Source organism: Phymastichus coffea, unplaced genomic scaffold (genome assembly GCF_024137745.1).
Source record: "Phymastichus coffea isolate CEN01 unplaced genomic scaffold, Cenicafe_Pcof_1.1 PCOF00016, whole genome shotgun sequence".
In the NCBI taxonomy this organism is placed as follows: Eukaryota; Metazoa; Arthropoda; class Insecta; order Hymenoptera; family Eulophidae; genus Phymastichus; species Phymastichus coffea.
This window is the reverse complement of record NW_026706827.1, coordinates 5,224,904-5,247,613: the sequence shown is the minus strand read 5'-3', so window position 1 is coordinate 5,247,613 and position 22,710 is coordinate 5,224,904. Positions and strand designations below refer to the sequence as shown.

The window sequence follows — 22,710 nt, the reverse complement described above, 5'->3', positions numbered from 1 at the left end:
TATAATTTTTTATTTCTACAGAGAAAAAAAATTCAAATGATTCCACAGGTGACAGCAAGAGTTTTTTTCTTGCTCGGCGACACTTAACAGTACTTCATCATCACAACTTCTAGTGAAAACTTTTTCTCCACCATTCCATAAAAACTTACGATTTGGTTCTAACTTTTTCTGAGTTTCTGCTCACATAGCATGAAATATTGAAATGAAATGTGTAATGGAGAATCTTAGCTAGGCCGATTTCGTCCGTTTAGCTCTCACCAATATCCGTGCGCTGCGCAAAGCTAAGCGTGTGTGCGCGTGGCACGCACACTCATGCTTGGATATTATGTTCGAGGTGCTGTGTACGGACTGAGCTGACGGCTAAAGCGATCGAGATGGCGTGGAAGAGGAAGAGAGAGAGAGAGAAAGAGAGAGAGAGAGAAAGAGAGAGAGAGAGCGCTCTAGTCGTAGATCACCGCAAATATTTAAGAAGAGTCTCTGATGGGCTTTAGCAGGGAAAGTTGGCCCCGCGACCTCATCAACGTTCGTTTTCGAAGACAGACCCGGTGAGCGGACGAGAATTAGAGTGTTGTGGCTGGGTCGTATCCAGCCGTGTCCCGAAGGATACCCGGCACCGGTGCGTGTGGGTAACCGGCAAGATGCGCGGGTGCGTGCGTGAGCGGACTTCGTCGCTGCTGCAGACACCGAGCAATCGAAGGATAGCTGAAATAACGGCAACTGTAGCGGAAGCAACAACAACAATGAGCGTAACAACAAGTTGAGGCAGCAATCTTGGTAGAGCAAACGAGAGGATTAGCGAGAGGACAAACAGTGACGACAATAACACCAGCGAGGCGGTCAGAAAGAAGGATCGCACCAGTGACGTCAGACTGCGAAGCGTTCTAGCCGTCAGAGATGCTGAAGGTCGAGATCGGTACCGTGTTCTCTCTTTTCTCTCTCTCTTGCATGTTTAGGCGCTAGATGATGGGTGGGTAGTGTGGCAATTCTGCCGGATACCCCGTTAACGAAATAACAGCGGAAATTGTTTATCGGGCATTCATTGTAATACTTAGTTTTAAAAAGGGAATCTGTACGCTGATCAGCTACCGATTCACCTTTGCGCTCGCGTTTGTTGCTGTGCCGCTCGTAGTATATCGGCGTCAGATCGCTGTCTTATAATCGATTATTGATAAGTAAAAGATTAGTGTATTAATCTGGTGTTGTGTTTATTAGCCGCTGTATAACTTCTCATCCCGACTTCGACTCCGTACGTTTAACGTGGTTTTGCTCGACGCGTTATTCAATCGTGGGAACGTCTTTTGCTTCCCGAATTCCCAAATAAATAATTTGTGCGGACGGCCGCGAGCTACCCAAACGGAAACGGCTGCTTATCTCCGTTACAAATGTTCCAATAATTCACTGAAATGTTTGAGACAAACCTTGCAAAGATATTGTAGAAATGTTTATGAAATAAATTATAAAGGTTCCATTAAAATGTTTTATGTAAAGTATATTAAAGTGTTTTATATATGTATATATCTAACGTATTTGCAAAATGTTTCACTAAAATATTTCATTTAAAGTTTTGAAATATTTTATAGAAACTTTACAGAAACTTTACAGAATCATTATTCGAATTATTTCGTGAAAAATTTTTGGGATGTCGATAAAAATATTTTGTGAAACATTAACGCAAACCATCAAAAACGTTTTTCTGCAATATTATATGAAAATATTTCAAAAATATTGTTGTAATATTTCCACAAACCATTCCCCGAAATATTGTAGAAATAATTTTTGAAAAAATGCGTTAATATTTTGGAAACTTAATATAAATTTTTCGTGCAAATTGTTCTGGCCGCGGCCTGCATTTTCCGATTTTCCTTATTTTTGTTTTTTTTTTTATGTGGCTGACTTCTTTTTCGCTCAAATTAAGTCATTATGGACCATCTGGTCCTATCTCCCAAAAAGTGACATAATAGGAGAGAGCGCTCTGAGCAAGGGTATAAAAATTAGTGCATCGGCTAATTCAGGCCATTAATTCGAGGAGCTCAACCAGCTTCAAATCTCTCTGAAGCCTTCCAGCTTTCTATCAGGGATAGAAGTTCAACTACCAGTGCCCGCTACTAAACTATGAGTTTTCAGAGGCATTTCAAGTGGCCTTTCCAGAGGCATTTCAAGTGGCCTTACCAGAGGATTTTCCAGTGGCCTTTTCAGAGGATTTTCCAGTGGCCTTTCCAGAGGCTTTTCCAATGGCGTTTCCAGAGACCTTTCCAGAGGATTCTCCAGTGACCTTTCTAGAGGATTTTCCAATGGCCTTTCCAGAGGCTTTTCCAGTGGATTTTCCAGAGGCTTTTGCAGTTAAATAACTAAGTGATCATTGGCAACATTCTCAGTCCTGTTTTTAAGTTAACGTATTCTTAACTCCATCATTCTAGATTTATTTTTTTTCATTTATTTTCACCAAAAATAAATCACCAAGATTAAAACAACGTTATATCAGACAGTCTTAATAGTGAACACAAATATTTTGATTAAGCTTTGCAGAAATCTTGTAGATACATTGATCAACATATTTCATGAAAATGTTTCGGTAATGTTTATATTGATTTCGGAAACTTTGCAGCGAAATGTTAATCTTTGCTTTCGGAAATATTTTATTAAGAATCTTAGAAAGATTTCTTAAAATATTTTTATAATATATTTTGAAATATTTCTGTTATTATTTCCAACGATAGTTTTTGAAAGATTAATGATTTTATTTAAAAATTAAAAAATTAATTAATAAATTAATATTTTTAACACTAAGATATGCTGTAAAAATTTTGTGTTTTATAAACTTAAACGATTAACTACTTCAAAAAAATCCTGATATAATATCAGTTTCAGTCTACGTTTGACACTCAAGAAGATCAGACATGTTACTGCGCAAATGGACTTATGCAGAGACATCTCATACAAAGAGCATTTCTAATCCACGAAAATATTGACATCATGTTAGTATCAGAAATATATTTTACTAGCAAAAACTTTCTTCTGAAATATACAAGACACAAAACAAATCATCCGTTATATAAAGCATATAGAGGTACTGCTGTTATTATCAAAACAAAAATAAATCATTACATTCACAAATACGTTAGTAAAACTTTTCTGCAAGCAACTAGTGTAATCATAAACGATGAAAGAGGTCCGATTACAGTGTCAACTGTTTACTGTCCTCCAACCAAAACAATAATAAAAGAAAATTGGACAAATTTCTTTCTTTCTCTAGGTAATCGTTTCTTAGCAGGTGGCGATTATAATGCGAAGCATCCATGGTAGGGATCAAGATTACAAACTGCAACTCCTCGAGGAAAAATATTGTATGAAATACTACGTAAAAACAACTACGTTCTAATATCTATTGGAGAGCCGACATACTGGCTAATAGATTTAAATAACAAACGAGATCTGATAGACTTTGTAATTCTAAGAGCTATAAATAAAAAACTCTTCGAAGTATCGTCATGTTCGGACTTGACTTCAGACCACTCCCCAGTACTAATAACTCTACAAACTCAAATGATTACGACAGTCAATAGCTACATGAAAACTGACTAAGTAAAGTATTCTTATTTTATTAGTGAAAGTCTTACATGTAAAATACCTCTCAAGTCAGATACTGAAATAGAAAATGGTATTAAAACTTTCAATTCACTTTTAAATAAAGCTCTAGAATTGTAAATATTAGAAAATCTCAACAATTCACGTCAAATAAAATTGCTGAAAAAATAAAAGAAAAAAGATTATTAAGAAAAATATATCACACAACTAGATCGAGTGAAGACAAAACAATTTTAAATAAAGCATTTAAAGAACTTAAGAAACTACTGTATCAGGAAAAAAACTTTTAAATTCAAAAGAAACTTAGAGAAGTGAGTCCAACAGAAGCAACAGACTACTCATTATAGAAAGCCACTAGGTGACTCAAGCGACCAACATCATTTATCCCGCCTATCGGAAAACCATGTGGCAGGATCTGTTAAAGAAAAAATTGATAATTTCGCCAACCATTTATATACAGTATTCAATCCTTACTAAAGAATAATTATTGAACAAGAAGAGGACGCCTTACTTGAAGATATAGGCGCCCAAGACAGTATACCTATTGTAGTAGTCAAAATAAAGGAAGTATTACTTATAATCAAAAATATAAATAATAAAAAAGCATCAGGCTTTGATTATGTTACAAGAATAATGATCAAAAAGTTACCTAATATCGCAATAAAATATTTAACAATTATATCTTTAATGCATGTCTTCTTCTATGTTATTTTTCAAATTAAATGGATAATGGTTCAGATTATTTTAATTTCTAAACCTTGTAAAAAAATCAAATTGGCAACATCATACAGATCGATTAGTCTTCTTTCTGTAATATTAAAAATTTTTGAAGAAATAATTTTAGCCAGAATTAATCCAATAATAATTAATAGAAAGCTTACCTCAGATCATCAACTTGGCTTTAGATGTCACAACTCCACAACAGAACAGGTTAATAGAATAGTGTCAGTTGCAAGAAAATCTATAGAAGAAAAAGAATATTATACCTGAATATTCCTAGACGTTACACAAGCCTTTAATAAAGTCTGACATGAAGATCATTTGCACAAACTAAAAAATTTTCTGCACAAGTAAAAATAAGTAGAAAAATATCAAAAAGGCAAAAAATAAAAGCAGGAGTACCGCAAGGTAGTGTACTCGGACCAACTTTGGCTTCACCGCTAACTTGCCAAAATTTCCAAATGTGACAGCTACTTAAGCAGACGACACAGCTATTCTTACATCTCATTCAAAAGGAAAATAGTAACTGCAATAATACAAAATTATATTAGTAATCACCTACAAAACTAGCTAAACGCATGAGAATTAAAGTCAATGAAAATAAATCAACGCATATAACTTTCACACTCAGAAAAAATACCTGCCTACCTATTAAACTAAACAATAAACTCATTCCACAAAGTAGTCATGTAAAGTACTAAGGTATTATCTAGACATGAGGCTTACTAGAAAGAGCACATATTTAGAAAACGCAGACAACTGAGGAAAATATACTGACTCATTGGAGAAAAATCAGAGCTTACTGTAGTAAATAAAATACAGCTTTACAAATCAATAATCAAACCAATCTAGGCCTATAGCATTTAACTATGGGGTGCTGCCTCAAACTCAAACATAGATATCCTAGAAATAACTTAATCGAAAGTTCTTCGCAATATAGTACGGGCTCCATGGTTCGTACCAAATGACATCATCATCTGTAATGATCTACAGATACCATCAATAAAAGAAGAAATTAAAACCTTTTTTCAAAAAATATAATACCAGATTGCAAAACCACCCAAACGTGCTTGTTGGCGAGCTTCTCAAGACGAAGATCATCACTACCAGACTAAAGAAACACTGAATTATTGATATTTTTTTTTCGCACCGCAACCAGCCCGGAACTATTTATCACATTACTTCAGACTGGGCGGCTGTCATTGCGTGTCCAAGCACACATTCATCCCTTTAATACTCATTCATTCCAAAATAGGCTCTGAAATTTTCTCATTTATTTAATTTTCTAAGCATCCATCCGTCTTTTTGTTTCGTAACACATTCGTAACGTACAGTGCGATCTTACGCCATGCGTCGGTTGTTGTTAACATTACGTTCGTCACGTTTTCTGGTGTAATCGGCCTTAATTCTGTCTCCAGTCTCAATCTTTGCTCGGCCCAACGGTCGCATACGAAAAACGTGTGCTCCGCGTCGTCCCAAGACTCCCTATAGTATACATAGTCTGGGGAAGTTACCTTACCCATTTGTGCAGATACTTTCGGAAGTATCCGTGTCCGGTCAGAAACTGGGTGAGATAGAAATACACCTCCCCGTGTTTTCTGTCTTTCCACGGACGAACGTCTGGTATCAGTCTGCGGGTCCATCGTCCTTGAACGTCTGTCGTCCATCTTGTCTGCCATTGTTCTGTCGTTTTCGTTCGTTCCTCTGTTGCAGCGTCGGCCCTTCCTACGGTCGCACTTCGGTAGTAACTGCGTTTCCTCTCGCCTGCCAAGAGGTCGATCGGGATAACGTCTGCGATTGCGAATATCGCATTTTCCGAGACTGTTCGGTACGCGCACGCGATTCTTAGCGCTCCCGTTCTTTGTACGCTCGTCATAGTCTTTGCGCGTCTCCTCACCGGTAACGAGTCAGCCCATACCTCTGCTCCGTAAAGCATGATAGAGTGGGTTACGCCCATCAACAGTCTTCGTATACTCGGTCTCGGTCCTTTCGTGTTTGCCATCAGCCTACTCAAGGCCTTGGTCCTTTCGCTGGCTCTGGCGGTCGCCTCTCGTATGTGGGGCCAAAAGTTCAGTTTCTTATCTAGAGTCACCCCCAGGTACTTTACCTCACTTTTGGTCTCCAATCGTTCCGTTCCTATAGTCATCGGTATTATCGTGTCTATTCTCTGTCTCGTCAGTATCAGTAAGCCTGTGTTAAAAAGAGCCAGACTCAGTCCGTGCTCCGTCATCCACCCATCCAAACGCCTCATCACCTGGCTCAGTTTGAGCTGAGTCAGACGTGTGTCGCGGACCATTATTACGGCTGCTATGTCGTCAGTGTAGGCGACTAGACGCGTGTCCGGGGGCATGTCGAGCTTTATTAGTCCGTCGTACAGTACGTTCCAGAGGTCCGGTAGGTCGCCGAGGCTTCTTCCTCATGTCTGTTTCTTTGTTTTTGTGCATGTCTACGTCGCCGGTGACATTCACGTCTGATGTCTGCAATTTCTTGCGTCCACCAATACATCTGTCGTTTTTTCGGCATCGTAGCTTCGCATAGGTGACGGAGGTATTTTTCCGCCTCCTCAGCTAACTTCTCCGCCGAGTTACGGTCTGTACCACTTCGATTGTTTTCCCTAAAAGGCTCTACGTTTTGCAGTAGCCTGTCGAGTTCTCTTCTGTCCAGGTGTTTCGTGTCCCATCGTAGAGGGGGTAACACGTTACCTTTTCGTCTAGTCGTATTTTCGTCTGTCACTTCAAAGATGATGTATTGGTGATCACTGGCTGTATAATCCTTGAGCACTTTCCTTCCTCTTATTCGCGTCAGTAGTCTGTCTGTGGCCAAGGTCACATCTGGTATAGATTGACCCCACCCCGGTCGTCTAAATGTCGCCGTCTTTTCCTCGTTCACCACTACTAGTTCCAGCCTCGCGGCCATCTCTAGTAGCAGTCGTCCGCGTCTATTTGTCGTGGGCATACCCCACTCAATCGCCCGCGCGTTAAAATCGCCCGCCACGATCGTATTTCCGGGTATATCCTTTACGGCGTCTTCGATATCTGCGAGTCTGTTGGCATACTCCAACGCGGAATAGTTCGGTGACAGGTATACACTGACGATAACGACAGTGCCCACCCTCACCCCAACATAGTCCGCCCCGGAGCCACTTGCCGAGACTCGCATCGCTTTGTCTCCGCGTACCCACACCGCCGTGGTGTTCGATTTGCTAGCGAACCACGATGGCTCAGGTCTGTTCCTGTATTGTTCGTTTATAACAAGAACGTCTGCGTTCGTCTCCGCCGCAATTTGAGGGAGGAACATGTGTGCTACGCTACTCCTGTTCACATTGCATTGTAGTATCGTCAGGGTCATTTTTTCTGTTTTGTCTTCAGTTCCATCAGTACTGCTCTGTATACGGCGCACCCGCCCGATCCAGGCACGTGGGCCAGGTTCTGTCCTTTTATCCCCTTACAGAGGAAGCAGTCAGTAGTGTATTTACACTCCTTGCCCACGTGACCCGTCTGTCCGCATATCATGCAGCAGTTCTTTCTGTCCGGCCCGAGGCAGTTGATGCATCTTTGAGAATGAATGCGGAGTCGAACTCGACAATTCATCCATCCTATTTTGATGCGTTGTTTGCCTATCAATCTCGTTGCTTCAATCGTGTCGAACTCGCAAACGGCTCGCGCATTCCCATATGCGTTTGGCGCAAAGAGATGCACTTCCCGTTCCGAGTCCGTATTTAGTTCGCGATTTATCGCTATCGCGATGTCCTGTAACGTCGTGACGCAGTCCAAGTTAGCAAACTCCAGCGTCACCCTGGAAGTTGAGTCCTTTACTGTCGCAGTCTGTCCTAATACTTTCTGAAGTGCTCTTTGGAAGTCCTGTCCTTGCGACTTTTCCAGCCGCATCAATACAGCACCGTACTTGGTTTGTCTGATCGTCCGAACGTCTATCTTCTCTGTTTTGGGGTCTACCTTCTGTCTGATAGTCCGCCGGCTTGATCAGAATGGTCCCGCGCCTGGTTTTCAGGTTGGGACACTCCGATCCTCGACTTCTGTGTCCGTCTGTCGTCTTTTGTACCGTCTCGTTGTCATTCTTTTTCTTGTTCCTTTTCTTTTTCTTTTTTACGACGGTGGCCTAGTCCTCTGATACGTCCGCTCTCATCTCAACATCCTCCGAAGAAATCTGTTGAGTGGTATGCGTGGTGTCCCCCTCGTCAGGTGTCTATCGGTTTCCGGCATTCACCCCCGGTTCGCTGTGTGACAGCAACGTCTAGGAGCGTTCTCCGTCTTTCGTCATCTACTTGGTCTGGGCTTGGGGTCTGTTTTAGCTGTCGCCTTTTATGTTCTGGAGTTTCCTCCATTACATTCACCCGTCTTTCCGTTACGTTCGTCTTTTGTCTGATCTATCGCATTCGCTTCAGTTCATACATACAAACTTCTACAGCCTCATATATCTCAGCCATACCGTTCGTAATCACGCAACTCACGTTTCTTTGGACGTTCGTCTTCTCCGTCATTTATCCTAGGACGCTGTGTATGGTGAGCAGTTACTCTCGCATCTTACTCTCCACAGCGTCCTCCCAGGATTCTGGTGACGTCGACCCTGTCCTTTTTCCTGTCACAATTACCCGTCTACCAGCCAGGTTTCCTACTGGTGTAACGGGGGAGCTGGCCAGCTCCAGTGACTCTCCTGAGTCGGTGGGCGCAGGTGGCACTCTAGTACCTGCAAGATTTTCTTTACCTTTCATCTCATTTTCATCTTTTTCATTCTACTATGTGTTTTATGTGTTAGTGATCAGAACTAATTACCAAGTATAGTGGGTCCTGCAATCTTTCCTGAGTAGACCCCCTGTCCGAGCGTGCCTAGAGTCCGGTGGCCTAGACCGCCCCCCCCCCTGCAGCAAAGACCCTTCCGATCGCCAATCGGCATTACTACAGAGAGCGAGATTTGGGGCTTATTAGGCGCTTTACCATTGTGTAGGACGAGCCTCTCATGCTGGCTGAGCTGGGACCGACCCCCTCCAACTACTGGTGGCCCAGGAGTGCGAGACTGGTTTTATGATTGTACCCTCCAGAGTCGGCACACACACAATCTAGGGTAAACTCTCTCGTGATTGCTCTCGCCACCGTCTGGTAAAGTTCTGCTTTGTGTCTGATCGACTAATTCGTCATTCCTCTGGTTTCACATCCATTTGGAAGATGCCCGTTTATAGAGCCCCCTCATTTATAACCCGCTTGGAAAAAATACCCGTTTATAGGGTTCCATCTCAATCGTAGGCAATACCCGTTTATAGGGCCCTTCATTCATGCTCCCAGAGAATTTTCGGACAGTCAATCAGATGTGTAGGTTTTATGTGATGAGTGGTTGTGTACAGCATTACTGCCTACCACTATTGGCGGCTATAGCCAGTACTTCCGTTAGCCATCTCTATTATAGCGCTGCTGCAGAGAGCATGGACGCGATATTGACGTTTCCAACTGGCGCGACGTGGACGCCGGAAGTTAGCGTTTCTCTATTGTGGGTGTGATCCACACAATAGAGCACCCACTGAATTATTGACATTTAACGAAACCAAAATTTATATTAATATTTAAGCACATAAATAGGAAATCATAAATTATATATACAAATTAAATTAAAAATAAGCATAACATTCACTGAAGTATTATGTTTAATTATTTGTTAATTTTTGTACAAGCAAGCTCATTTGCTTATTGTCTATCTTGTTATGTTGATTATAAATAAAACTAGAGGAAATAAAAAAAACATCAGTTTAAAAGCATCGGGATTATCTATAAAAAATTGATTTTTTTGAACACTTAGATCAGCAAAATTTTCAAGTGTATTAGAGTTATTTAATTAGAGTTACTACTAAAATAAGAAAAACTTTTGAAAATAATGAATACTGTAATGCAGATTTTTTTGTATATTACTCAAGCTTTTGATAAAATGTGGCACAAAGGACTTTTATATAAACTTAATAAAATTATACAAAATAATTTCTACTTACTACTAAACTCTTATCTAAGTTATAGAACTTTTAAAGTAAGAATAAACAATGAATATACTTAGTATATATCCATGATCTCCTATCCATGGAAAACGTCAATAATTAAGAATGAAGACAAATCTGATTCACGTATTTTCTTTCAGATTTATTAAGCCCACAGTAAATCAGTTCGTTGATATTGTTGTGAAATGGATAATAAGGTATATGAATTTTTCTAAACTGAGTAGTTTAGTGAAAAAATTAGAATAAAATATTTCACCTACAATAAACAAAATAGAATAAATGAATACTTTTATTGTCAACATATTTTTCCATCTTTAATAATCATGAAAAACTGCATTTTACGTTAAGCTAAATATTATGTCAGCACATTTAACACGTAGACGCAAAGAGATGTTGAATCATTAAATTTATACAACCAAATTGTTTTTGAAATGTACATGATGCATTTTTTCGAATAATTTTTCGAATTATATCCATTGAATTTGATTATTTAATACTATTATATATGAGCCAAATAAAAATTCTTATCAGAAAACTGTACGTTAACAGTTTGTTAGGAAAGCTGATTATTAATTCAAATTGTGAAATATTAAAATTTTAGAACAGGTTGTAACGGGGAACTGTCCCGTTAACATAAAAATTAATAGATAATAATATGCGGATAATGCAGGTGAAGAATCTGGGCTCGATCAGTCAGGAACAGCTCGGCTCGTCAGGTGACGCCAGGGCGTCGTGGTTCCAATGCCAGGTCGCGGCGCAAGACTCGCACGCCTAAACGCGAGATTAAAAGGTCGAGGAGATAGGCGGAAGGACGAAGTAAAGTAGTCGCGCGTTAAGAAAGCAAGCGTATTATTTATTAGGACAACGGATAAATAATAACAAAAAATAATATAAGAGCGGCGAAGCAAAAGAAAGAGAAAGCAAGAAGTTGAATTGGGAGAGAGAGTAAGGTACGCAGCAGTACTTACAAATTGCTGCCACGTGAAGGTCGGCTCATAAAAGGTGCTCTGTTGACAGACTGCAATTAACCCTTATGTACACAACCGGGTACCCGGATGCCCACCGCCTCACGTTTGTATCAATAACTTTTAGAAAATTTTTTTTTCTGATCTGAGCTCCCGGTTCCCCATGATTTAACTTATTTAGAAAATAACCGTATGGTTAAATGTTATAAAAAATTTTTTTTTGCACATAAATTTATTAGTTGAAAAAGAGTAACCGCAGGGCACAACCAGGGTACCCGGGTACCCACTAGAGAAAAATGTATTTACTGACTTGTAAATAAATTTTATAATTAATTATTATGAAGGAGACAATATAGGTAGATAAATAAATAATTATAATTATTTAAAAGATGGAAAAATAGATTTTATTATCATTCTACACATTCAAAACACAATACTTTGGCTGATGAATGTTCATCGCACACAGGTTTTTCACAGTTAGCACAACATTTTCGAGTTTTCCTACGCCTTTTGATTGTTTCGCGGTAACACAAGTGACAAGAACCTGTTACTTTGATCCTACCTGTACTATCATGAGCTACAGTTTCTTTTTCGACAATCGGAGTAGCAGCAAGCTCAACGCCAAGAACGTCCTCGATCGCATTTTTCGTCCAATGGTGACGTATAACTTGCATGTTGGAAGAGCGATCCTCGATAAACGGTTTAGCAATTTCTTCACTCAGCTGGCGCAAGAAAATACGTCACTGATTCGTTTTTTTTTTGTAACATATTGTTATTTTCGTGGTAAATTACATACGCCGCAAGTGCTCCAACATCTAAAATATTGAAGAACATTGCAAGTGGCCACCTCTGCGTTCGTCGATGACAAGTGTAACGACTGACCATTTGATCCATCGTATCAACGCCTGATTTATATCTATTATAATACGTAATCATGTTCGGTTTTTTTCTCGTCGTCGTTTACAGAAGCATCGGAGTGCATGGATGACATTAAAATTACAGCTTTATTTTTTTTCGGTATATACGAGCAAAATGCAACGTTGCGTTCGTGAAAACTAAAGAGAGAAGAGTATTCAGGCCTTGGTTTATTAGCAGTCATTGCTTAGGGATATAAGGTTTATTCTTCCTCAAAGTTTTTGTAATAGTCAATTTCCATGACAGCAAGTGTTTGGCAAGTGGCAGAGTAGTGAAATAATTATCCATTGTTATATTCCTACCACTATTTTTGAATGGAGCTGCCAGCTCTTTCACAACTCTCTCTCCTTGATTTTTTTCACGAACGTTGGCAATTTTTCCCGTGTAGATAATTCCTTTCAAAGGATAAGCGTTTTCAGCATCGCAAATCCACCAAATTTTGATTCCGTATTTTGCTGACTTTGAAGGAATATAGTGAGTAAATTTCGTGTGTCCGGGATATGGATACAACTGCTCGTCAATAGTCAAATTTTCGGTTGGCTTATACAACTTAGTCAAATTTGAATTGAACATTGTCCATACATCTCGAATAGGAGCAGCTTTGTCTTGCTCTGATCTTTCTTGACGAGTGTTTGCATCGTCAAAACGAATGAATCGCAATATAGCACGAAATTTATTGACGCCCATTGCTGCACGATATAAAGGATATAAAGTGCTTTTCCACATTTCGCTGGTGTGATCTGTGTTAGAATTATTTGCTCCCGAGCATATCAAAATTCCAATAAACGCATACATTTCTTGCATGGTCACGGGACGCCACGATCGATTCGATTCCGGATTATTTACATTATAGTTTTCAAACACGGCTTTTGCTTTCTGATTTGTACAACGAACAATTATGTCGACAATTTCAACTCTAATAATTTTTTTGAATGTATCTCCTACCGACAAAGTATCTGTAGATCTATACGTCCCGCTTCTTTATCGCAGAACATTGTGAGCAGCTACTTGATGAATATCGGATGGAGTTTTACTTCAAACTGTTTTGTCTTTTGCTATATATTCAGTAGCATTTTCCGTACCTGCTTGTTCTCCTCTGATCGGTATACTTGAAGACCTATCCTCATCTTCACTTTGCTCAGATTCACTGCTCTCCTCTCCCTCCCCTTCGGACTCCCCGCCAGTAGTTGCTGGATCATAGTCAGTGTCTATTGCTGCGTTTATAGCTTCTCTCGGTAGCCAGTTTTCATCATCGCTGTCATCGTCGCATTTCGAGGAATCATTGGCGTCTCCAAGCAGATTGTTGATGTATGCATGCTTTCTTGCACGAGTCAATCTAAATTCAATACATTTTTATGTTGAAAAACTGTCACGAAAATAGAATGAAACTTGATAATTATACTAGGACACAAGTCTTACCTTGAGAACTCGGAACGTGATAGATGATTTTGCATGATATAAATATCAAGCACTGCTCACGAAATAACAATAAAAAAACACTCAACAATACCTCTTCAATTGTAATAAGTTTCAAACATAAAGTCGGTGTCGTTTCTGCCCTAGACGTTGCTTGGCGCACAACGGTACTGCTAAGTTTGCTTGCGAAGCGCGTCCGCTCCCCTTCGCTAGAAACGAATGACTGAGCTGTAGATGCTACAGAGATCTCAGGTGGCTATAGTAATGAAGGTATACCACCATACTATCCGTCATGAAAACATTACGAACAGCTGTCAACCGCCGAATGCGAAAACTGACCTTGCACCACCCGCTGAGTACCCAAAATCTTTGCGCCGATTTATTCTCAAAGCTACTAAACTGTACTGTGCAACTCGGAAATTGGTCAAATACATTTAATTCATGTTAATTTATTCAAAAAAATAGATTGCACATGATTTCAAACATATTCATACATAAAAGGTCATTAAAACTGGGGGTGGGTTACCCGGGTACCCCTGTTGTGCATTAGTGTGGGAAAAGTTGGTTGTGCACATAAGGGTTAAACTATAAGCCCGAATAGGCTGGCGCCGGTGGCACTCCACACACTCTACACTCTCACGTTAATACAGTTCGGCAACTCTCTCACACTACACACTCTCAATCACGCTGTCCAGGAATCACAGACTCGAGGCACGAGTATCGTATCGTCAGCTAAACACGTGCGCTCGCGTTGAAGAACGATCGCCGAATCTTCCGCGCCAAGAAAATCAAGCGCCCTCCTCGCGGTCCGCGCGTTCGATAGTCGAACCGTCTCTCTCTCTCCGTCCTACTCTTTCTTTCTCTTACCTACCTTGCTTCAGCCCACTGAAATTAAAATGACAAGTTACATACATTAGGCTTATATTAATAAATTAGAATATGGGAGAGTAAGACATAACGAGTCTCATTCACACTCGTTATAAGGTCTAAAATTAATTTTCAAGTTGTAACGTGAAAGATCGATATGCAATAAAGTTATCTTCTTAATGTAACGTATCTTGACGTGTGAGGTAATCACCACAACCGTGAATTACTTAAAATGCTGTTAGTCCTCGAGAGGATAATTCGGGATACAGGAATAATCAAGAAGTTAAGTAGGATTAAGATTTTAGATATATTGTTCTAAAAATATATACACATGAAATAATAGTCCGTTCAGACGTCGAGTACGTCTCGGTAAGGGTTCACGCATCAGATCGCTGGCAGAGTTGGTGATACGTTTTTACGTGTTTATCTTTCAATAATGCAGAGGGATCGTGACCAACCACTTGTGATTGAGCGAACCTCCACGAGAAATGCATATAAACATCACCATCAACACATTGATTATTTTGCTCATTATTGGTCACTAGCAATCACCGTTATCCTTTTTTTTCCCAATCGCTAAGCTGGGTTGAGATTCGTTTCTAACTTTATATCCACATGCCATTTGCATAATTTATTATCATATCATAGTGACGGATTGTTTACATATTTGCTCACATTTTATACACTAATGCAAATCGCATAGTTTTTATTTTCGAGCAGGCAGGCGAACGTGATACATGATGCTCACATATGCAACCAGCTCGCCTGACAATGCCCGATCCTTTTCACATATTTATGCGATAAAGCTCTTGTTGCTAGCGCATCAGCGACTGACTACTAAAAGACACTTTGGTTTTCCCGTATTTTCCGCGCTTTTTTTTAACGCGTGACGACTGGCTCTATGCCGATTATGAGCGCAACAGATGTCTCAATACTCGAGGCTCTCGCCAGTCTAAATATTGTCTCGTTTAATGTCTGGGTGTTAGGAGTAAGTTTTTTTCTAAAATTATTAAACTCATCATAGTACTCTAATTTTAACAATTAAATTACAGTTTTATTCATATTAGAAGATAAATACTAATTATATGCTTTACCATCACCGTGCAATCATTTCTTCTAAGTTTAAAAAGGGTCAGATAATTTCGATTGTACCATACGACTAAAACGTCACTTTAATAAATTCTTATAAATAATGAAATAGTCATCACTTTTTATTTCTCAAAAGTATATTTATTATTTTCCATCATTAGAATCTTGTAATTATTATAACAAGAAGGGATTGTAAATAAATAAGAAAATACTTACATAGTATTATCTTTGAAATTTATCAATCGTGTCATTAGGAATAATATCTTTAACAGTAACCATTATTTATACAGCATAAAATCAGCAATAAACAAATAATCAAGTTAAAATATTCTCTACATAATTTCTCCTAAGCTCTTTCACATTGATCTTCAATTTCAATCAATAGATTCCATACTTACCTACCTTTCCCATACAATTTTATACTTACCAATATGGTGGCACTCTAATCCAATATGGCAGCGCTCGAAGACCTGGCTCCATTTTATGAGTGGAAACGAAGTTCCCCTATAGCTTATATGAAAAAATATTATACATAACTGGTGGGTGAAATGGATGATCTCGTACGGACATTGGCAATCTTTACCCATACGGAAATGATCTACTCCCGACATTCGTTATGAAATGTACTATTCAGAATTAATAATTGCAATCTTTTTCACCTTTCTTGAAAGAAATATAAAGATAGAGTTTTAGTGGTATACTGCGAAGCAGGCGACATCAAAATATTTGGCAAAAAAACGATAACTTACATTTAATTGGTAAAATTTAATAGTATTTACAAGATATGAAAAATTTCAATTTCACTCTTTGGCTATTCGATTTGATCCCCGTCTCATCTTACCCACTTTTATAAAATAAGTTAAATGCATTTAAAAAAATTGAACCTGGGATCAAAATTTTTATTTTTTATGGTTTTATATAAGTACAAAGCTTGATAGATTTAGGATATAAAATAACAATATTAACTGTTGACTTTAGTAATTTACAATAAAAAAATTTGATAAATTTAAAGAGATCTCGTTAGGAAATAAATTCATTATTGATATATTTCATATTATTCTTATAAATTATACTTATATAAATTATATATTTACTAATATTTTTCTGATTGAAAGTTTGCATTTTTATTTACTTTTAATATATTTTTTAATGTTAATCTCTATAATATTATTTCAGAACACAGAGATAAAAAAGGCTTCACACCTCTAATATTAGCAGCTACTGCTGGGCATCAAAAGGTAGTTGAAATTCTTTTAAATCATGGAGCTGATTTAGAGGCTCAGTCAGAAAGAACGAAAGATACTCCACTTTCGCTTGCATGTAGTGGAGGCAGATACGAAGTTGTTGAATTATTATTAAATAGAGCAGCTAATAAAGAGCATCGAAATGTTTCTGATTATACACCACTTAGTCTTGCAGCTAGTGGTGGATATGTTAATATTATAAAACTTTTATTGAATCATGGTGCTGAAATAAATTCCAGAACTGGATCTAAATTAGGTATATCTCCATTAATGTTAGCAGCAATGAATGGGCACACTGGTAAGAATCTTCTTTCTTTATTATTTGAAAGGATATCTAATTCATAATCTTTCGACAGTTACTTATCAACACATTTATATAGATAAAAATATGACATTATCTTGTATAATATATTATAACGAGCCGAGGCTCGTTATGTCTCTCTCTCCCCTTAAGTTAATCATAATCTGTTGATAACCCATGTATTCTTTTCTTTATGTATTTTTGCCTTGCCGTAGCTGTAGACGCGGCACGAGGTAAGTCAGGGAGAACCGAGTAGAGAGAGAGATCCGCGTGTACGCGTGTAAGCGTGGACGCCCGAGTGTCGCGCACGTTGCCTAATTGGCTGAGACGCGCCGCTGCCGAATAGCTAGCGCGAGAGAGGGGGACCACGTCCGCGTGCGAGACAGAGTTGGCTGCCCGCCTTCGCGAAAGCAAGCAAGTTCGGCGATCAGCGCGAGGAAGAAGTGCTTTGTGCTACGCAGCTCGGGTTTTCTTGCCGATAAAGACGAAGGGTGTAGGGTGCGTGCGTGCGTGGGTGCGTGCTTGCAGATCTTAGCCGGTCAGCCCGAGAGAGCTGCCTCGTGGCTGAACACCTACGCGTGTCAAGTCTAAAGCCGAGGCCACTGCGAACTTGTCATGTAAGTGCCCGTTCGATCTTAAGACTCTCTCTCTCGCTTGCTTCTCGCTTGCCTCTCTCACTGCGAATGCTATTTGTATGCTTCCTTTGTTATCTTCGTCTTAATAAATACTCTTTCTGCTAACCGCTGCGTCTTTCCTCTCGGCACTTCCTCCCACCCGTGTCACGCGCGCGCCGACTTGCACCGTCCGCTGCTACCTGACCTACGACGCTCTCCGCGGGCCGATGGCAAGGGTGCCTTCGAGGGGCATAACTGAGCCGCTGGGCTGAGTCCCGCGTGTTCCCCATAACGAGTTACCCGCAAGCCGAGTAGCCACTTAGCATCACCCTTAACGGGGTATTAAGAACCTCGTTACATAATGGCGTCCAACCGATATTAGGTCTGTAGTAGCTAAATACGCAAGTGAAAAAATGTATTCAAGCGTAAACGCGCGCATCAGAAGGCAAAAACAAGTAAAGACAGGTACGCGAGCCGTTGTGTTTACACTCCAAACGCTAGCGCGCGATGTAAACAAAGCAGTAGCTGCAAAGCATCGTACACACTACGGAGCGACGTAAACAACGTCGCAACTTACGAAAGGCCGTACTGCGAATAAGGCAACAGCGGGAACTAAATCAAATGCCCGTATACAAATACTACGCGCAACATTAAAAACCGTATATCCAACACCCAAAAACATGTAAGCGCCAGCGAAACGTGTGTTACGCGGCTCATTAGATAGAACACTTACAATTCGTGTTTAAAGTCACTCGATGTAACTGCCCAGCGTCGGTTGAGAAGTTAGACAATTCACAAAGTTCTGTTAATCACTAAATCCACTTATTTGGTTATTTTTCTTTCCATTCTCCTTTGCTCGTGGTCTGTATAAAACTTCCCTTTCCCTTGGCTATTTGACTTTTTTTTACAAACCCCACGAGCGGACGAAATGGCAACCGACAGCTGGACAATCGAAAACTTAACAATTTTCAAAGATAACAAAAATACTCGTTTAAAATCATGGATTCAAGGGCTGCCAAGCGATGTAATGGCAGACGCGTTAAACCGTTTAGAGCTGCGAAACGACGGTTCGATATACGAAAGAGGTAACAGACTGTACCGACGATTAAACGGCGACTACACCGGAAGCGACTTCATACAAACGCGCTTCGATAATCCAACACTAGCGGAAGAAACGCGAAACGATTTAGCACGCACCTTCTTCCAGTCAGAATTCCTACCGAACGATATATTCGACGATATTCGTACGGTGCTAGAGGCAGAAATGACACTAGGCGCTAACGACGAGAAGGAAGACGACAAAGAGCAATCAGGCTTCACGACAAGCTCGCCACAAGGAGCCGCAGGGCCGATCGACATGTCGCTCATGTTAGAAGAGAACCCGCAAATAGCACCGATTGTTCAAAACAAAGCTCACGCGCAGACGCCAGCCAACGAAAGCTGGAAACCTACCCATCTCTTAAACTCACCGAACGTCACACAGAGCGAGCCGATCGTGACCTCCAGCATGTAATCGGAGCCTCAGGTTACCCCAAGCGCAATGAGCTTAAAGCATAGCAGCGAGACGTATACTGCACAACATTACGTCACGCCGACAGTCGAACCGATCGCTTCTCCAGCTACAAACCGAACAATGCGCGTAATGTTCCCCGATCAAAGCGAACACTGGCTGAGTATGGCGGCAGCTGCAGAGCTAAAACGGGCGTGGCAAGCAGAGTTCCAGACACGTGTTTTAAAAGAAAATTTGAACGACCTCTGGGCTACACAGCAAGCAGAAATGCAAGAATTAATGCTGCGTAATACAAAACAAGAAAAACGAATAGAGGAACTACTGCAAACCATCGCCACATTACGATCGGAAAAAAACAATGCAGAGCGAGTAAACAGCGATCTACAGGCGCAAATGAAAAGCGTAGTCGCTAACGCTCAACAGCAGACGGCCGAAAACCAAGCGCGTTGGAACGCGACACGATCGAGCAAAGGAGTTCATTTCCAGGACACGTTCGATTTGAACTACTACGAGCTGTCAAGCCAGTTCGATGGCTCGATACGACCGTCGCCCTCAACACTGAACCCACAAGCGCCGATATTTCACTCAACCACGAGACCGTCCACGCAAAATCAGTACGAGAGGCCGCAAATGGCAACTATAGTGGCAAGTACGCACTCACTGCCGTTTGGCCATTTTATCCCCGCAAGCTCGAGCTGGGGGAGGGAGGTTGTGCCGAAGACGGTGGACGATTCGCTCGCGCTCCCGGTGTCGAGACAGGCAGCAAGCCACAGCACGGGGGGTCCCTCGCCTCACACTCTTAACACGATGGAAATGTCGCGCTTTATGAGCAAGCACTTTGGAAAGACGGTCCGGGAGTGGAAGATAAAATTCTCGGGCGAAAAAGGAGTTAGTATTGAGGAGTTCCTGGAGCAGGTAGAGGAGAATCGCCGGTTAGACCGAGTTGCGGAAGACGAACTGCTGGACTCGATGACGCCGCTGTTCGAGAAGCCTGCGCTGTTCTGGTTTCGAGCTTTGAGGCCCGCATGGAAAACGTACCAAGAATTCAAGGACGCGGCACTCAAGACGTACAGCAAGACGAAAAGGAACAGAAGGAGCCTGATCGTGGAAGCTCAACTGCGCACTCAGGGGGAAGATGAGCCCGTGAGAGACTACGTCGTCTCTCTTCTCACCATTCTCGGCCGGTTCGAGGAGCCTTGGGAGGCGCAGGACCAAGTGAACCTGGTCATAGATAATATGCTTCCACGGCTGCAACGACGACTAAAGCGGTGCAAAGATAGCCTGACCGACTTTCAAGAGCTGCTGGAAAGAGCTCAAGAAGCAGAGGACGATGAGGTAGGCCAATGGAGACCTCCTCCTCCAGCGGAACAAAGTATGCTGCCAGAAGCGGCTTATAAGCCCAGGTCGAGGGCGGCCAGAATAAAGCCAACCGGCATCGCCTCGGTCAGCGAACATGCTGCGGAGCTGAACTGGGAAGCGTGCCTCAGGGAATTCTTGGAGCAAAAACTCAAGCCGACCAGCGGGGCAACAGCCCAGACGTCGTCTACCCGAAGCCAAGGTGCTGTAGCAAAGCCCCAGCAGGGTGCTCAGGCGGCGGCAAAGGCCGAGGCCGGCGCAGCGTCCAGAGGACCGCCAGGCGGTGGCCGAGGCGGGAAAGGCGGAAACCGTGGAGGCAGAAGCGGTGGCCGTCCCGAAGGCAATCAAGCCCAGATCGTCACCCCAAAGTCCGACAAGAATAAGGACAAAGAAATTGGCCCCAGTGGCGACAAAGTTCTCTGCTGGAATTGCAGCTGGCCCGGTCATACCCGGTTCTCCTGCCCGGAGTGCTCAGCCAAACTAGCAGAGCCAAAAAACGAGAGGGGGAGCGCGTAGTAGGGGTCCCTACCGCTCCTCGGGAAGACCGGACCTGCGCTACGGACGGCGTTACAGGAGTAGCGCAGGCGCTTCGCAGCCCGGCGGATGACTCCATGCTAGCCTTGAGTAATCCGACCGACGCGCAGCCGCCATGTGATGGAGGTACTGTAGTCAGCGCCGTCGTAGAGAAGTCACCCCGGTGGTGGCTGACGGTAGACGTCGGCGGCTATCCATTTAGGGGGCTGTATGACACCGGAGCTTCCCGCACTGTCCTCGGCCCAAACGCGTTACAAATCGCCTCGGCGCTTAACCGCCGAGTACATCCGTACGTAGGCCCCGGGGCAAAAGCCGTCGATGGACACTACGTGCCAGTTTTGGGCAACGTAAGCCTACCTTTCACTTTAGGTGGGCTAACGCATTGGCTCGATGTTCTGATTTTGTCCGAAGTCGACACAGAGTGCACTTTAGGTGCCGACTTCACCCGCGCTTTTTCAGCGATGCTCGACCCGGAGGCGAACACGCTGAAGGTCAAGGGCTGTGACGAGCCAATCCCGGCCGCGCTTTCTTCAATGCGGGCTGAGGAACTCATCTCACTGACCTCGCTCGGTATAAAGGAAATTACCGAAAGTCAGCGCAGAGAAATCGATGAGCTAATGCACAGTTTGCTACCCGATCCACCCTGTGAACAGCTTGGCTGTACGAGCTGGATCGAGCACGATATCGATTTGAAATGCGCACGTCCTATCAAGCAACGGTACTACCCCGTATCAAAGAAGATTGAGGATGAGATGCACGAGCAGGTGCAGAAGATGCTGCGCATGGGAATCATCCGGAAGTCGAAAAGTGAGTGGTCGAGCCCCGTCGTCATGACCCCGAAACAAGACGGCACTTACCGTTTCTGCATAGATTACAGGAAGGTGAACGCGGAGACGAGAGTCCCCGCGTATCCGCTGCCTTATATGGACGTGATACTGCGGAAGATCCAACACGCCAAGTTCATAAGCGCGTTAGATTGCTCCGGAGCTTTTTGGCAGATCCCTCTTACAGAGAGGTCTATACCAATCACCGCGTTCACCGTCCCAGGACTCGGCTTGTTCGAGTTTGTCAGGATGCCCTATGGCCTGTCGGGGGGGCCCGCAACATTCCAGATGCTGGCCGACAAAATCATAACACCTGAGATGGAGCCCTACGCTTTCGCGTATTTGGACGACCTCCTCATCGCAACGGAAACCTTCTCAGAGCACATTAAGTGGTTGACGTGTATCGTAAAGCGGCTAAACGAGGCGGGCCTAACGATAAACCGAAAAAAGTCGAAGATTTGCATGACAGAAGTGCGATACCTTGGCTTGTTGGTGAACCGCGATGGTTGTCGTCCCGACCCAGAGAGAGTTCGTCCAATCCTTGAGTACCCCGCCCCGAGGAACCTGAAGCAGCTAAGACGTTTCCTAGGGATGGCTTCTTGGTACAGGAAGTTCCTAGAGGGCTACGCTTCCTTGAGTGAGCCGCTCACCGCACTCACCCGCAAAGATTGCAAGTACACGTGGACAGCAAAGCAGGAAACAGCTTTTGAGCAGGTGAAAGCTTTGCTGGCCTCCGCACTGGTGCTCGCAAGGCCAGACTTCTCCGCTCCATTTA

General features: G+C 42.1%; 1 protein-coding gene across 1 annotated transcript in view; it reads left to right on the top strand.

Moving 5' to 3' along the window:
* LOC131675175 (uncharacterized) overlaps window positions 1-22,710 on the top strand; it is a 929,507-nt gene that overhangs the window by 425,970 nt on the left and 480,827 nt on the right. Inside the window, exon 11 of the mRNA XM_058954049.1 lies at window positions 16,729-17,094. Coding sequence (XP_058810032.1) covers window positions 16,729-17,094 — 366 coding nt within the window. The remainder of the gene's footprint in view (window positions 1-16,728; window positions 17,095-22,710) is intronic.